Source organism: Eriocheir sinensis, chromosome 17 (genome assembly GCF_024679095.1).
Source record: "Eriocheir sinensis breed Jianghai 21 chromosome 17, ASM2467909v1, whole genome shotgun sequence".
Taxonomy (NCBI): domain Eukaryota; kingdom Metazoa; phylum Arthropoda; class Malacostraca; order Decapoda; family Varunidae; genus Eriocheir; species Eriocheir sinensis.
Genome location: NC_066525.1, coordinates 15468745 through 15487177, shown reverse-complemented (window position 1 = coordinate 15487177; position 18433 = coordinate 15468745). Strand labels below are relative to the sequence as shown.

The following is an 18433-nucleotide window of genomic DNA, read 5'->3' as shown; positions in this document are numbered from 1 at the left end:
TGCAAAAAAAAAAAAAACATAGACAGAATAAATTAAACAGTTTTTTTGTGCTCTCGATTCGTGCAAATGAGCGAGTGAGAGAGAGGGAGATAGTGAGTGAGTGAGTGAGTGAGTAAAGGAAGGATGATGAGTGAGTGAGTGAATAAGTAAACAATGGTGAATCCGTGAATAAGTGAGTGAATGTGTGAGTAAAGGAAGGATGATGAGTGAGTGAGTGGTGAATAAGTAAACAAAGGTGAATCTGTGAATGAGTAAGTGAATGTGTGAGTAATGGAGTAAGTGTTAGTGAGTGATAAGTAACTGTGGGGTAATAAATGAGTGAGCTAGTGAGTGGGTGAGATAATAAGTATAGGTGAATCTGTGAGGAGTGAGTGAATGTGTGAGTAATGGAGTAAGTGTGAGTGAGTGATAAGTAACTGTGGGCGAATAAATGAGTGAGTGAGTGGGTGAGAGAAAGTAAGTCAAGCTTCAAAGAGGGTAAGGTGATCTTGGCTCTAATTTCTCCCATTTTTTTCTCTCTTCCACTCTCGTCTTTTCTTTCTTTTTTTCTTTTCCTTATTGATTTGACTGATGGAAGGTCATTCAGTGTAACAGGTACATTGACCGAGAGAGAGAGAGAGAGAGAGAGAGAGAGAGAGAGAGAGAGAGAGAGAGAGAGAGAGAGAGAGAGAGAGAGAGAGAGAGAGAGAGAGAGAGAGAGAGAGAGAGAGAGAGAGAGAGAGAGAGAGAGCACCTACATACACTGGAATAGAATGGATATGATAGTTCTGGAGGCAAGGGTGTGGTCTTATTGCTAGAAGTAGAGAGAGTGAGAGAGAGAGAGAGAGAGAGAGAGAGAGAGAGAGAGAGAGAGAGAGAGAGAGAGAGAGAGAGAGAGAGAGAGAGAGAGAGAGAGAGAGAGAGAGAGAGAGAGAGAGAGAGAGAGAGAGAGAGAGAGAGAGAGCACCTAAAAGACGTTATACGCACATATTCCGTTTTTTTTTGCACCTTAACTGGAAAAAAAAAATAGATTCCTCATCCTAACCGCAATAGCAAAAAAAGGATTCAAACAGAGCGACAACCTTGCACGTCTACCTACCTATTCACACACACACACACACACACACACACACACACACACACACACACACACACACACACATAGTCGTAACAATGTCAATATGCTTTCACTGTGCTTTTTTTTTCTTTTTTTTTTTTAGCTGTTTACTCCCTCACCTGGACTGAGGTAACGAAATTATAGTGTTGTAAGGATATGTGTGTGTGTGTGTGTGTGTGTGTGTGTGTGTGTGTGTGTGTGCAGGGTTGCGTAAAATGCAAAAATAAAAAAATGCGTGGAGATTTTGTTTAATCCTCTTGAGCTGCAATTATGTGAAGAAATTTAAAAGTTCAAGCTTCAAAGAGAGAGAGAGAGAGAGAGAGAGAGAGAGAGAGAGAGAGAGAGAGAGAGAGAGAGAGAGAGAGAGAGAGAGAGAGAGAGAGAGAGAGAGAGAGAGAGAGAGAGAGAGAGAGAGAGAGAGAGAGAGAGGCATTTATAACCTCGTTAGAAACAGGGTCATGCAGGGTTAAATGTGTTAAAATGTGTGTGTGTGTGTGTGTGTGTGTGTGTGTGTGTGTGTGTGTGTGTGTGTGTGTGTGTGTGTGTGTGTGTGTGTGTGCTAATTAGGGTGGGGTTAGCACACCTGCGGGTCAGCCTCGATTGCACAAACAAAAAGTCAGACGTACTGCTGCTGCCGTTAAGGTGTCTGAAAACTCATGAAGGAGTAGTAGAAGGAGGGAGGGAGGGAGGGAGAAGGGAGGGGAGAAATGTAGTGCTGTAGTGATCAAGGGAGAGAGAAGGGAAAGGAAGACATGAAGAGAATGAGGGATGAAAGGAAAGAGAGACTGAACGAGGAAAGATGGAAAAAGGGAGATGTGGAAGAATGAGGAGGTATAAAGAGGAGGAAGGAAGATTGGTTCAGAGGGAGGGAAGAAAGATGAAGGGAAACAGGGAAAGTAGGGAAGTAGTAATCAAGGGAGGGAGGGATAAGGGGAAGGAGAGAGGGAAAGAAGTAGATTGGATATTGGGGGGGAGGAGGTAGAGGGAAGAAGGGATCGAGAGAGGGAGGCATAAAGGGAAGGAGAGAGGGAAAGAAGTAAAGATTGAGACTGGAAATTAGGAGGGAGGAGGTAGAGGGAAGGAGTGATCAGGGGAGGGAGGCATAAGGGGAAGGAGAGAGGGAAAGAAGTGGAGATAGAAAGTGGGAAGAGGGAGGGAGGAGGGAGAGGGAAGGAGTGATCGAAAGAGGAAGGCATAAAGGGAAGGAGATAAGGAAAGAAGTAGAGATTGAGAGTGGGAAGTGAGAGGGAGGAGGTAGAGGGTAGGAGGGATCGAGAGAGGGAGGCATAAGGGGAAGGAGAGAGGGAAAGAAGTAAAGATTGAGACTGGAAATTGGGAAGGAGGAGGTAGAGGGAAGGAGGGATCGAGAGAGGGAGGCATAAAGGGAAGGAGAGAGGGAAAGAAGTAGAGATTGAGACTGGAAATTGGTAGGGAAGTGGTAGAGGGAAGGAGGGATCAGGGGAGGGAGGCATAAAGGGAAGGAGAGAGGGAAAGAAGTAGAGATTGAGAGTGGGAAGCGAGAGGGAGGAGGTAGAGGGAAGGAGTGATCGAGGGAGGGAAACATGGAAATGCAGGCAACAGAAAGCCTATTGGCTCATTACGAGGTCGCCCGCTTGGGTGATTTAGTCTGCTCGACCGCCACTTGGGAGTTGATGAGAAGATAAAAGCACCTCGATATTGAGGAGCAGGTGAAAGCCCCTCGTTATTCAGTTTAATCCCGACGCAGCGAAATGACGGTCGATTCTATATTTGAAGGAGTTGATGGTATTCGCATTTACTACTTCTGAGGGAAGATTGTTCCAGTGGCGGATGACTCGGTTTGAAAAGAAACTCCTTCCAATGTCTGTGTTACATCGACTCGACTGAATGGGTAAACCGTTATTTCCAGTTCTTGAGTTGGCTCGCAGTTCAAAGAATTTGGAGTAATCGACGTTATTGAACTTTTTCAGATACTTGAAGACTTGAATCATATCCCCTCGTAGGCGTCTTTTCTCCAATGTAAACAGATTGAGTCGCTTGAGTCGTTCCTCGTACGGTTGAGCCCTTAAGGTTGGAATCATCTTTGTGGTGCGTCGTTGAATCCTTTCCAGTAAAGCAATGTCCTTTTTATGTAGTTAATGAAAGATAAGTTTTTTTCATACCATTTATTTTTTTTTTTTTTCAGTCCCGAGTTTTATTCATGATTATCCTGTTTATTTTCCTTGTATTTTCTCATTTCACATAGTTATATCATATACTCGTTTACTCACTTATTTATTCATTTTTTCTATTTGGTGGATTTGCAGTCTGTTTTGTCCCTTAAGTCTCTCTGATTTACCTTCATAAAGTTTTCTTCACCTCATTTTATTGTCTCATTGGTCACCTGTATGCCTTCCTAACTATTTTATTCGTATCAAATTGATTGTTTTTGTTTTCTACCGTTTCTTTACATTTTTATATCAGCGAAAGGTAGTTTATATATTATTTCCTTGTATATATATATATATATATATATATATATATATATATATATATATATATATATATATATATATATATATATATATATATATCTCTATATATATGGATACCCTATTTACTCAGTCACCCTCTTCGTTCACCTTCACGTAGCATTTTGTTCCGATGTTACCCTTGTTCTTTGCCCCTTTATCTGTATTACCTTCATATCAGTGTAACAAACTTATATAATCCTATACTCATTCGTCGTGCGCATTCCTCAGACCCTCAATGCAAGCCTTACATTTCCTTTACCAGAACATACTCGTACACACATTCCCACTCCTATGAAAAGACAATCCCCCACTCGAATTAATCCCCTCTGCAGACTTTCACAATTAGTCTTGAGTTCCGAATACTATAACCCGTATCTCCTACTGCTTTCATTATATATGCAGTTCTACTTATCCTAAACCCTAACTGAAGTATCTATATTTCTCTAAACACATTATTATCAATCTTACTCGTAATTAGAACTTATTAGCCCTATAGTAGGAGTAGGTAGGAAGACACCTACCGAACGGGCGTGAGCTACTCCCGGTGAGGATATATGGGAAGCGAGGAGGGTGCTGAAGCCCTTCAAAGACTCTTCCCATGTCCTCACTAACCGTTTCCCTTTTGTCTCATCAACACCAGAGAGCAGTTCAGTATGCTCTCTAAAGACAGTTCCTCTCTCTTTCTACACCACACTACATTCACAAAACACACACACCTTTTCCCAAAATTCAAAATTCAACATGGCGAAAAAAATAACTGCCTCGGAGTCCCCGCCTGGGGGTGGGGCCATAAACTCCCCCAGTGAGGACTCCCCTTCTGGCTGCCGACTTGAGAGGTGTCCTGATAACTCCTCGAACCTCCTCCTTATCAATTTCTGCAACATTCGCGGTCTCCGTTCTAATTTTCATTCTGTGGAACACCACCTCTCCTCCTCTAAACCTCACTTTCTCTTCCTCACCGAAACACAGGTTTCTGAGGCTACTGACAGCAACCTCTACTCTGTTCCCTCTTACTATCTCTATCCTAAATTTCAATCCAAAGCTGGATGTTGCACCTACGTGCGCAACGACATCACTTGCTCTCGTGCCCACGACCTTGACTCTTCTGAATTTTCCACCATCTGGCTAAGACTTCATTGTCATTCTATTACTAAATACATCTGTGCTGTTTATCTCTCACCTAACTCTACTAACTATGTAAAACTCTTTGACTATTTGAACTCTAAAGTGGAGCGCATCTTGACCCACTCTCCCTTCGCTGAAATCTCCATCCTAGGAGATTTCAATGTTCACCACCAGCTTTGGCTTTCATCCTCTTTCACTGACCAGCCTGGTGAACAAGCCTTCAACTTTGCTCTCCTCAACGACCTAGAGCAGTTGGTTCATCACCCTATTCGTATTCCCGACCGTCTTGGAGACAGGACCAACATTCTAGACCTCTTCCTTACCTCTTATCCTTCTGCTTACTCTGTCAAACTGTTCTCTCCGTTGGGCTCTTCCGACCATAACCTTATTTCTGTATCCTGTTCTATCGCTTCTGTACATCCTCTGGACCCACCGAGGAGGCGATGCTTCTGGCACTTTGCTTCAGCTCGGTGGGACGACCTGAGGATGTACTTTTCCGATTTCCCGTGGAATGATTACTGCTTCCAGGAGAGAGACCCCCCTGTGTGTGCTCTGCGCATCACAGAGGTGAGTGTCTCTGGAATGGAGGCATACATTCCACGTACTTTCTCTACTCCTCATGCTAAAAAGCCTTGGTTTAATTATGCTTGTTCTCGTGCTATTAAAGATAGAGAGGCAGCTCACAAAAGGTTCCAGAGCCTTCGAACTTCCACTAACTTTGATCTATACATTTCAGCCCGGAATCGTGCCAAATCTATTCTCCGACTTCCCAAAACTTCTTTTATAAATAGAAAATGTCAACACCTTGCTTCTTCTAATTCTTCCCGTGACTTCTGGCATCTTGCCAAAAATATCTCCTCCAATTTCACTTCTTCCTCTTTCCCTCCTCTCCTTAACCCTGACGGCAGCAGGGAACTCTTCGCTCAAACTTTCTGTAAGAACTCCACCTTGGACGATTCTGGGCATATTCCTCCTACTCATCCCCCCTCTGACTCCTATATGCCTGTTATTAAGATTCTTCCTAATGATGTTTTCTATGCCCTCTCTGGCCTCAACTCTCAGAAGGCTTATGGACCTGATGGAGTGCCTCCTATTATCCTTAAAAACTGTGCTTCTGTGCTGACACCATGCCTGGTCAAACTCTTTCGTCTCTGCCTATCAACATCTATCTTTCCTTCCTGCTGGAAGTATGCCTTTGTACAGCCTGTGCCTAAGAAGGGTGACCGCTCCAATCCCTCAAACTACCGCCCAATAGCTTTACTTTCATGTCTATCTAAAGCTTTTGAGTCAATCCTTAACCGGAAGATTCAAAAGCACCTTTCCACTTCTAATCTTCTATCTGATCGCCAGTATGGATTCCGCAAGGGGCGTTCTACTGGCGATCTTCTTGCTCTCTTAACTGACTCTTGGTCATCCTCTCTTAGCAGTTTCGGTGAAACTTTCTCTGTTGCGCTAGACATATCGAAAGCCTTCGATAGAATCTGGCACCAGTCTTTGCTTTCTAAACTGCCCTCTTTCGGATTCTATCTCTCTCTCTGTTCCTTTATCTCCAGTTTCCTTTCCGGCCGTTCTATCTCTGTGGTGGTAGACGGTCACTGCTCTTTCCCTAAACCTATCAACAGTGGCGTTCCACAGGGCTATGTCCTATCACCCACTCTCTTCCTGTTATTCATCAATGATCTTCTTTCCATAACAAACTGTCCTGTCCACTCGTACGCCGACGACTCCACTCTGCATTATTCAACCTCTTTCAATAGAAGACCATCACAACAGGAAGTACACGAAACCAGACTGGAGGCTGCAGAACGCTTAACCTCAGACCTTGCTATCATTTCCGATTGGGGCAGAAGGAACCTTGTGTCCTTCAATGCCTCAAAAACTCAATTTCTCCACGTATCAACTCGACACAATCTTCCAAACACCTATCCCCTATTCTTCGACAACACTCAGCTGTCACCTTATTCAACACTAAACATCCTCGGTCTATCCTTAACTCAAAATCTCAACTGGAAACTTCATATCTCCTCTCTCGCTAAATCAGCTTCCTCGAGGTTGGGCGTTCTGTATCGTCTCCGCCAGTTCTTCTCCCCCGCGCAGTTGCTATCCATATACAGGGGCCTTGTCCGCTCTCGTATGGAGTATGCATCTCACGTGTGGGGGGGCTCCACCCACACAGCTCTTCTGGACAGAGTGGAGGCTAAGGCTCTTCGTCTTATCAGCTCTCCTCCTCCTACTGATAGTCTTCTACCTCTTGAATTCCGCCGCGATGTTGCCTCTCTTTCTATCTTCTATCGATATCTCCACGCTGACTGCTCTTCTGAACTTGCTAACTGCATGCCTCCCCCCTCGGCCATGCTGCACACAACTTTCTACTCATGCTCATCCCTATACTGTCCAAACCCCTTATGCAAGAGTTAACCAGCATCTTCACTCTTTCATCCCTCACGCTGGTAAACTCTGGAACAATCTTCCTTCATCTGTATTTCCTCCTGTCTACGACTTGAACTCTTTCAAGAGGAGGGTATCAGGACACCTCTCCTCCCGAATTTGACCTTGCTTTTGGCCACCTCTTCTGATTCTTTTATGGGAGCAGCGATTAGCGGGCTTTTTTATTATTTTTTTTTGTGTGTGTCCTTTGTTGTAAAAAAAAAAAAATTATAACGTGTATACTTATACTTATACTCATTATACCCCTAACTCAAGTATTCTTCCCATTCCATATGTAGGCTACGATGGAGTGCAGAAGGAGGGGTGGCGAGGTCTCTGTGGTGGTGTTGAGCGACAGGGGCGGGAAGCATACGTCGAAGCGGCTGAATGACCCCGCCTGATCCCCGCCAACCCAGTCCCTCCCGGTGCTTGGACAGAACTGGATCAGCGCCAGAAGGTAGGTGAGCACGAGGCCCGAAACGGAGACGAAAGTGGACATGGCGAGGCTGGAAAGGGAAGGGGAATGGTTAGCAAAGATCGATGGGAGTGTGATAAGGGCATTGATATGATGTAGGGGTTGTAGGGGACATATACGTTGAGGCGTTTGGATTGTGGAAGACTGAAGGAGGTGAAGAGGAGGTTGTTAGCAGTTGTTGTAGGCTCCGAGGTATCAACGGAGAGGGTTGTGGTTAATGAAAACAGTATATAAGTAAGGAGAAAAAAACACAAGAGGAAAAGCCCTTGAAACATAACGATCAGCAGGTAGTCACAGACAACCAGCTAATGAGTAACCAAAAGTAAAGATAACAAGAACTATGAGGAAAACTTGGAGCAGGACACTGATACAAATAAACGGTGTTGTAAAGATAATAATCTAAAGGAACATCTAGGTTGGGTTAGTAGACAAAGTTAAGTAGGCACACAAAAAAATCTCAATATCTGTAGGGGTATATTAATTGCAGCAAACACGTAAAAACAAACAAGTGTCCACGGAATGTCAGGGAAAACAATAGGAAAAAAACAGCCAAGTACTGGGAAACATAAATATAGTGCTAACGGAATAATTGCCAGATAATCGCTAACACCCAGGCGGCTCAGTGAGAGGGTGAAGGAAGGTGAAGGTAACGCGTATTAACCTGTCCTTGCCCGAGATGAAAGTAGATGGAAGTGAAGACAGTTAAGTACTTGAAGTAATTAGCAGGTAAGCACGAGTACCCAGGTAACGCGGTAGTAGAGTAAAGGGGGGGAGTTAAGGTGACGTGTGTTTGTTTGTTCATGCCCCAGATTTGTAAATAAAAGTGGATGGAGGAAAATATTGGTAAGCACCTAAAGTAATTATCAGGTCAGCACATCTACCCAAGTAACTTTGTAATAGGGCAAAGTAAGGTTGAGGCGGCGACACGTGTTTATAGTCTATTCCTGTCAATGCCCTAGATAAAAGTAGACGGAGGAAAAGATAATTATCTACTTGAAGTAATTAGCAGGTAAGGACAACTACCCAGGTAACTTGGTAAAGGGAGGTGAAGGTGACACGTCTTTAACCTGTCTATGCCCCAGAATTGTAGATAACAGTAGAAGGAAGAAACAATTAAGCTCGAACTAATTAGCAGGTAACCACAAGTACCCATGTAAGTTAGTAGGAGGGTAAATAGAGGTGGGGTTAAGACGTCGCATGTTTACCTGTCCATGCCCCAGATGTGCAGGCGGATGGGGTGAGCCTCGAGGCGGGCCGAAAGAGCAATCAGGTCCAGCTGCTGGGGCGAGGCTGGCGGCTGGGTGTACGCCGCCGCCCGCACCGCCGCCACCACGCCCTCGGCCTGCACGGGGGGGGGTGGAGGGGAGGGAGAGGCAGTGGTTAGATGCTGGCACGGGGTCAACGAGAGGGGGTGGAAGGGTAGAAAAAGTTGATGGTCAAATATATTCACGGGGTGGGGCGAGGCGGGTCATGTAGACAGGTGCGCGCGCGCACACACACACACACACACACACACACACACACACACACACACACACACACACACACACACACACACCGGTACCCCATAAGATATTATATTTTAGTGCTTTCAGACTATCCGGGCTGAAAAAGTATCGTGTACACAAAGAAAATCACACAAATGTTGCTCGTCTATAAGGAAGAACTAAACCAATGAAAGTTTCATAACAATTTACTTCTTAATATGGGCTGACGGTTCCCCCTTTTAGTGTGTCTAAATAAACTAAGAAAAATCTCTAGTCTATCTGTTTTTGTCATGAATAAGACAAGTCCTGTGATGGGCGAAAGACTTGCATTCATTATACAGTTTTCCTAGTAAGCTGCAAGACAAGACCCGCTTATGGAAGCTTGAAACCCCTAATAATAAGAATGTGAAGATACGACCCTTTCCTTGCTAACTAACGTGACAAGACCCTTTCTTTACCAAATTAGCAGGAATCAGTTTTTATCCAAAATGACAAAAGGCAAAACAATCATCACTTCAAAAAACTAAAAGAAATACTCCCAGCGAAAAATTAATAACAACACAAGACGATTCCTTTGCAAAATAAACAGGGACATAACAAGAGAACACCAGGCAAGGACTCACAATAGCTCGCCCTTCACAAACCCTGCAAGAACACCGCTCACTCACCGCCCTGGCCAGGCCCTCCCCGCTGAGACAGAGGCGATAGAGGCGGAAGAAGATATCGATGAGGGGAAGGAAGGCGGCGGCGAAGACGGGCAAGCAGCGATCGAGGTGTGTGTAGCTAGTGCCCCAGAGCACGAAGAGACACGCCATGGCCTGCACCACCCCGACCAGCAGGCGAAGGAGGAGCGTCGGCCGGAATACCTGGAAAGGGAAAGGAACAAAAATGAAAAGGTAAAGGAGAAAAGGAAAAGAGAAGAAAAATAATGATCGAAAGAAAAAAAGGAGTAGAAAGAAGAAACGATATGGGAAGACAGTTACTGCACGTATATTTACGTTGATAGTAAGAAATGCTGCTTTATGATATATTTTACACACACACACACACACACACACACACACACACACACACACACACACACACATAAGGGTCAGGAGAGAGAAATCAGTTTTCACCCCCCGACAGTGCATGTGTTCTTGTTGCAGTTCGTGTGTTGCAAGAAGGTGGTCGAGAGCTTGATCAGAAGCTCGGTGTACTGCTACAAACGATCTATTATGCTTCCACCAAAAAAAATAGAGTTGGTGAAGAAAGTGTACGAAAAGAAACAAAGATAGGAAACAAGAAGAGGAAGAGGAGGACTCGTTATATCGTCATCTGGGTGGTGCCACGAGGCAGTAAAAGAGAAATGTTGAACTTTATAACTTATTTTGCAAGCTTTAGGGTTCATAACTGAGATTGCATGGCTGGAGTTGTAAAAAAAAAAAATGAAATGATGAGGAAAGGGAAAATAACAAGAAATAGAGAAGTAAAAGAAAAGAACAAGACAAGAGCAAGAATAGGAAAAGGAGGAGGGAGAGGAGGAGGAAGACACCCAAGCATCCATACAGACAGAAGTGTGCAAGAGACCAGTCGGCCTACACGGGGCAGCTCCTAAACGCTCATTCATCTTCATCTGCATTCTCCATCCATAAATCTGCCTATCCACATGTTGAAACTTGGGTCATATTTTCACCAACCACACCTGCACATGACTGCCAATTTGTTCAACTCACCCATTGCTGAGGTTATGAATACCCCACCCATCTCCCTTGAGAACTCAAACTGATAATGCTGACAGTGATGATGATGAGGTACGTAGATGAAAAAATGGATGAAGAGAGAACATATTACAGAAACTCGTTAAAACCGACATGCAGGCCGAAGCTATACTCACTCACCTCATTGTGTTTCTGTAGGAGCTGCGTCAACGCCACCCACCGGCTACTCACACCACTCACGTCTCCGGGAATCCAGGAGTCGCGTCGGCGCACCTCAAGACCCAGATCCTTCAGACCCTTCTTCAGAGTCCTCGAGAAGCAGGTCATGTAGGCGTCGAGGAGGGCGGGGACGGCAAAGTTGATGAAGATGCTGAGACACACCCCTGTCCACTCCGGGAGAAGAGCATTCATAATGGCAGCTACCAGCAAAGGATAGAGTATCGCCCCGGCCACTGCCTTCGTGCTCCAAGCGTCCCTCTGCACCTTGATATTTGGAAACACAGCCATGTATCTCTTCATCCGTCCGGCATTCCAGCAAGTCTGTGCGTTGGCGTAGAGGCAGAAGCCATACCCACACGCGATGGTGGACAGAACCACGGAGAACCAGAAGGGCAAGGGCTTGTTCATTATCCAAACCACTATCCCAAGGCTCACCATAACGAAAGCACCCATCACTATGCAAGGGGTTAGGCTCAGTCCACTCACTACGTAGTCTCCCTTCTTGTTCCTGGTGATCCCATGAAGCCCCAGCATCCGGCACCAGAAAAATACGGCACTGTACAGCTTGTCAACACTCACATGGGACTCCTCGAAGACGTCTTTCTGCTCTTGGTCTTCGCCTCGTCTTCGGCCTTGCTCCTGGTCTTGGTCTTTGCTCCCGGCACTTTGCATGAGGATGTTCATGTTGACTTTCACGTGTATTGGATTTCGGTGATGTTTATCGTTAATTTCGTTTACCTCTTTGCGCTCATGATGAAAGGGGACGAGGTGATCAAGTAGGTGAGGAGGGGGAAGTGAAAAGGCGAAGTGGGGATGAAGAGGAGAGTGAAGAAAATGGGGTCTGCGTTGTTTGGTTCTGTGTTTTAATAAGAGCGAGTGAGTGATTATTAAGCCTTGTCTCGCCTCCTCCTCCTCCTCCTCCTCCGCCTCCTCCACTTGACCGATAGCGAGGCAAACACTTCCGCTAATGGGTTCACGATTAGGGGATATTGACAGAGAGAGAGAGAGAGAGAGAGAGAGAGAGAGAGAGAGAGAGAGAGAGAGAGAGAGAGAGAGAGAGAAGCCTGACTAGTTTATTGTTCATGTTAGGTAGATAGATAAATAATTAGATATTACTCCTTCCGTACCTACCATTATGTTTTGTTAACTAATTTCCGAAAAGCTATTTATGTAATCCACTTTTTCGCCTTTTGGTCTGATAGTTTTCATTTATCTTCTCCATCAGGTAAACATTGATCATTGTTACCGGAGACAGGAGGCACAGGATGGCATAACATTGTACTGCCTAATGTTTGGTCTCTTTATTTTCACAGGTCTACCCTAAAGCGAAGAAAACCGTAGAAGTAGCACAAAGAAAATGAAGATGAAGCGGCAACTGCACTATTAACATGGCTCTCCTTATTAGTTAGTGATGTTTTCTTTATTCCTTATTGGTCACGTAATACTATAGTGCAGACATAAGCGTCAACACAAACCATGTCTTAAAATGAGGAGAATTTCTGTTTTATTATCTCGATTTTCTTAGTGTATTTGTTATTGTAAAGGAGAGGTTTTGCAGTAAGACATCAACATTCACTAAATCATTTTATTAATCGTGAAACATACAACTCATGCGTAAATAACCCCGTTCTCTTTATGTACGTGCCCGTTTTCCTTTATCAATAGTTGCAGTTCCTGTTAATATTTTGGATAGCTCTTTCTGTCTTACGTATGGGTTCGACAGTTGATGATGTTTCTCTCTCTCTCTCTCTCTCTCTCTCTCTCTCTGCATTCATATCGTTTTCATTCCTTCCTTTTTTATTATCTTCTTAATTGTCAGAGTTGCAGTTTTATTTTTATTGCTTTCTCTCTTTTCTACTTTAAGAACATTTAACTATAGTTTTCTTGCAGGCAATATAGAAGTCTCCTGCAAGTCTTCTTCCACTCAGATTTTAACCTTGATCTTAGTTATGCCCATTTTCTCCCTACATATCCTAACTAAAATCCTAGAAACAGTTAATCCCTGTCTGATTAAAGCCGTTTCTTCTCCTAAGCTTCTTACCACATTCTTCTTGCGTGATGTTAAATACATAAAATTAGTGTTAATTACAAGGCGTTGTTTTACCTTGCGGTGCCGAGCTTTAGGTAAATGGATATTCCTCTAAGTGTTCTTTGTATAAGGGTGTAGATATGAGTGGGTGTCGAGTGGGGAACGTCTTCAAAACAGTTATTAATTCCTTATACTATCAGTGAATAGTGTACCGAGTATAAGGGGTGTGTATGGAAGCTTTTGGGGGACTAAATAGCTGATTCTAAAGTCCAACACATTATCTTTGTAATCGCCCGAGCCAAACTATGCAATCTTGGTCAGTTTAATGCACGGAACTGTAGGGAATATAAGGGTGTGTATGCAAACTTATGGGGGCTTAGAGTTCATTTCCAAGTCCAACACATTGTCTCTGTAACCGCCCGAACTAAACAATGCAATCTTGGTCAGTTTAGTGCGCGGTGACTTTATAATGACTAACCCTTACCTAATATTAAGAAGGAAAAAGCCAGCATAAAGGTCAATTTAGTATATGGTGACTTTATAGTGACTAAGGTTTTCCTAATATTATGAAGGAGGAAGTCAAACAAGGGTCAACTTAGTGTACGGTGACTTTTTATAATAGCCAACGTTTTCCTAATATTATAAACGAAGGAGGAAGTCAAACCAAGTCCATCGTCACGTCGTGAGTTCACTTATTTATTTATTGCCCGGCCGCTGGAGGGCGACGCAAGTGTACAGTATATACAGAAAACGGGAACCCGGCTGACAACTGTGGAAGACTTTGACACCCGTGTATGTGAGAGGACCGCTTGAGTGTCTCTCTCTCTCTCTCTCGCAAGGGGAGGGAAGGAAAGGGAAGGATTTGATTAGTGAAATAGATAGGATTGTAATACCAGAAATAATAGTTCTGGTGTTAGTAGTAGTAGTAGTAGTAGGTCTAATAGAAATAAAGAAAAGAAGGAGTGACGTGTGTGTGTGTGTGTGTGTGTGTGTGTGTGTGTGTGTGTGTGTGTGTGTCCCCTCAGAAATGTAAATTTATACACGTGATATCAATAAAAGACTTTTAATAGTGAAGAAAAGCGTGGAAGTACTTTTTTTTCTCTTTCATTCTGTGACAACAAGGACAGAAGCAAGAACATTGGTAGTCTATATGTCAACTTAAGGCACTCGGTCTATTTTTTTGAGGGGGGGAAGCCTCTCTGGTGTGTGTGTGTGTGTGTATGTGTGCAAGAAACAGACCAAGAATGGGAAGTTATTGTTTGAAAAGTTCTCCATCATCGTTTTTAGGAATCACAGGAAGACAGGAACGGGTGAAGACAGCAGAAGGTGAGAACAGGAATAGGGGGAACCGGGGGAGTCGTTCCTCTTGTACTACTCTTGATGTCTGAGAGAGGTAGAGATAAAAGAAAGAGAGAGAAGAAAGAGGAGACAGTCGTGATATTAATAGGTGATGTAAGGCGATTGGGATGGAACACCAAGTCGTATGTGGCATTACGTTGCTCTCTCCGTCTCTCTGTCTCTCTCCGTTTCTCTCTTTCCTTGGTTTTCGTTCAAGTTGAGAGTCGCCAGCCAGGCCCCCACCACCGCCTTAAACGCTAGTGACTGAACGAGGCTATAGCAGTGAACAGACACCGAGGGACGATACACGAAAGCTAAGAGAGAAAAGGAGTGAGGGAGTGTGGGCTTGGGGAAAGAAAGAAAAGGAGGAGTGGAAGAAAAAGTGTAAGCTGAGAAACTGAGTGAGTGAAGAAAGGAAGAATGTTGAGGAAATATAGAAGGGGAAGAAAATGAATGAAAGCCAGGATGGAAGCAAATGGGGAAGGGAGAACGTGGGTAAATAAAGGAAAATGAAAGGAGGAAGAAAGCTAAGAACTGAGTGAGTGAAGAAAGGACGAATAAGAAGAGAAAGAGAAAAAAAAGTAAAAGAGGAAGGAGGAAAATAAGTTAGAAACGGAGAAAAAGGTATGCTGTGTTAGATGCCGAGGTACGAAAGAATGAAACGAAGGAAAGAGGGAATATACAAGTGAAGGAAGAAAGGAAGTGGAAAAAGAAGAAACAGATAGGAAAAGAGGGAACTAAGTCATACAAATCCTGGTGCTATCTGAGAAAGCGACGAACCGGAGAGGAGAAACAGATAAAAGAGCACGAGGAGGAAAAGGAGGAGGAGGAGGAGGAGACTGTCCGAGGTAATTGTATATCCTTTGCAGGCGGTTAACTTTTACCTGCATGTATAAAGCACTTTCATATCATCATCCCCGGAGATCTCTATCCCTTCCTTCCTTCGCTTCCTCTCTCGCTCCCTCCCCTCCCTCCCCAGTGCGGATAAACCCCAGGAAATCGTCTTCCCTCTCGAGGCAAGAGATCCAATTCGCCTCAAGAGAATAGGAGAAGTTTGGATTTCAATTCAGCGTCTTTAAGGAGAGATGAAAGAAAGTTATCTCATCCCTTCCTCTCTTCCTCGGCAATTCTTTCCTCCGGTTTTCTCCTCCGTGTCCTCATTTTACACAATATTCCGTGTATATATGTATCCTCCTCCTACACATCCTCCTCCTGCTCTTGTTCTCCTTCCTCCGCCTTCTCTCCGTGATGAGCGACCCTCCAAGCGAAAGAAAACTGGAACAAAACTCGTATAATCAGAGGCAGACTCGCCCAAATAGAGAGACGTCAACGTGCAGTAGTACAAAGAGCCCTACAAGTTGAGGAACAGTTAGTAAGTACAGTTGTGAGTAATGCTAAGACGAAGTACATCATCACCGTTACTTGTTTTGTTTCGTAGACACTCGTAGACGATATAATAATTAATAGACTCCAGAAAGTCGTAGTAATACATCAACAGTCGGTCTGAGGAAAGCTGACCACGGGATAAAACTCTTTGCGGCTTCGATTCGAGACGAGGAAGGGAGAACAAACTTGTATGAGATGACAATAGTGATAACATCGTTCTAAAGGCTACAAGATGAATACTGCCTGAAGGAGGATCGGGAGGTGCCACATAAGGACTCCTCAATTCTCTTCTCCATCCTCCTCCTCCTCCTCCTCCTCCTTCAAGCGCCAAGGTGAGGGTGTGAGGGTGAGGGTAAAGATGGTCGAGTTGAGTGGGAGCTTCTTTCGAGTTCGTCAGAGTATCACAATTCGTTATTATTGTTGTCAAGCTGAAGAGGAAACAAAAGCACTCCTTGCCCTTGTGCTGACCCTCTCCCTCTCTCCCTCTCTCCCTCTCCCTCCGTCGTGAGGCTGAAGTGACCTAGTGATATACGAGGAGGCTGTTAGGTCAAGAGGTCACGATTCAGGTCACTCAGGGACAGAGAGGTGCAAGTGGTACATACATCCCTACTCTGACGTGTGACTGAGGTGTTTTGCAAGACATGTGACAACGGAGCACAGACCACTTTTTCCTCACGTTGCTATAAAATCAACACGCAGGAGGAAGAGGAGCCTCTATTACCCATCCTAAACGCCATAGTGTCACTGGTATGATTGTTAAACTTCATATCAGCAACCACCAATAAGAGTTAGCCATTCCCAGCACCTTCCAAGAGCATGCAGCGTCCTCTTCCTCCTCTTTCTCCTCTTCCTAGGTACTCTTCGTGCTCGCCCTCAACACCTCACACTTGTACAGTCACATCGAACACGCCAAACACGTACGAGGATGAGTACCAGCTTCATTCCCTCTTTTCCCTCTTCTTAGTTCTCATTTTTCTTGTCCTCGCCGTCTTCATCCTTCCCTTCCTCACCTCACACTTACACAAACAACACATGGTAACTACATCCACCGCGTAGGGAAACGAGGAACATTGATCAACCATCTTGAGTACCATATTCAGCCACCTCTCATTCTTATTCATCCTTCTCCATTCCAGTTCTCGTCCCTCAAAATGCTCTCCTCCTCCTCCTCCTCCTTCTCCTCCATTTCTCCCTCCTCCTACGTGCTTGTATTTGTGTCTGCCTAAAGTCGTATGATATTGTGCCACTCTGTAGTACCTTAACAGTTTCATCATCTCGTGCTTCTTTGTGTATAGTTTTCTAGTGCAAAAAAGTGCTTCTCAAAACGTGATACATCCGTGATATGTTACGTGCTGCGCCTTCTTGAGAGACGGTTCGTGTTGGAAGTGGCGCTGATCAGCGAGTTGGCGTTCTCCCTTCCCCTTGCCCCCCCCCCCCCCTCTCTCTCTCTCTCTCTCTCTCTCTCTCTCTCTCTCTCTCTCTCTCTCTCTCTCTCTCTCTCTCTCTCTCGTACTTTGGTTACTTACATCACTTTTCTTCTCCCTCTTTTCGCATTCTCTTGATCAGGAGTGAGAGGGGAGGCAGGAAAAGGGAGATCTTGTTATAGTCCGGGTGTGAACATTTGAGTGATATTAGTTAGTGATATGTTACGGTGCGCTGAGTAACACGCAATAATTCTCTCTCTCTCTCTCTCTCTCTCTCTCTCTCTCTCCTGACGTCACTCGTTCTTATTGTTTTGGTTATTTCTCTTTATAACCTCACAATAAGGGGTTCGATACCACCATAGAATATACTCGCTAGAACATTATGAAACGTTCAGTACCCTAATGGGGTTTTTTTCCGGTCATTCTTTAGAAAGTCTGAAAAATATTAAGGAAGCATCTGGAGAATTAGGTCGCCTCATTCGAAATCTTGTGTCCTGCAATGAGAGTTTCAATGGCGACTTTACGAAGAACTTGATCCTCTCTTCCGAGTGAGTTTGTTGTTTTTAGTGTGACATATTAGCTGAAAAGTTGACAGTCTCCCATTCTGCGAGTCAGGTATATGTGTCGGGCAGTTATTTGCTGTAGTCAGAATATTGAAAAGTTTCCCATCTTAAACAAGTTTTCTGGGATAAAGGAAAATGGGACTTTGATGCATACACGCGTCCCATTTTCTTTCACTCGACGGGGAGACACGTGGGGACTTGCGCCGACCAGCTGCCGCCCTCCAGACACACGATGGAGCGGGCGCCGTCCAGCACGAAGCCCTCGCTGCATGTGTAGGTGATGTTGTCGTTGATGGGGTAGTAGAACTTGATGGAGCTCATTGTGCCCGAGATGATGGTGCCGGGGTACGTGCAGGCGAGCAGACCTGAGGGGGGAGGGAAAGAGAGGGAGTGAGTGAATTAGTGAAGGAGGGTTCTTTAATGTGATAATGATGGGATAAAGTGTAGGATCAAAGGAGAGAATAGGATCGAGGATTGCCTTTTTTTGTAATATTTAACGTCACTGAATTCCTTTAAGTTGTTGATGAAAATAGATGAAAATTGTTTATTATTAGCACAACATCTACAACAATGACAGCTACTAATACTAATACCAATACCATTACTAAAACTAACATTCCCATTATCAAACCTTTCCGACTGTCTTAACCACAAACCCATCCACAAATAACC

General features: G+C 44.4%; 1 protein-coding gene across 3 annotated transcripts in view; it reads right to left on the bottom strand.

The window, feature by feature from the left end:
• Positions 1–17198: 17198 nt before the first annotated feature.
• LOC127000000 (uncharacterized) overlaps positions 17199–18433 on the bottom strand; it is a 78526-nt gene continuing 77291 nt past the window's right edge. For all 3 annotated transcript variants that reach the window (XM_050863363.1, XM_050863364.1, XM_050863362.1), the window contains one exon: positions 17199–18126. In XM_050863363.1, coding sequence (XP_050719320.1) covers positions 17933–18126 — 194 coding nt within the window. In that variant the 3' untranslated portion in view covers positions 17199–17932. The remainder of the gene's footprint in view (positions 18127–18433) is intronic.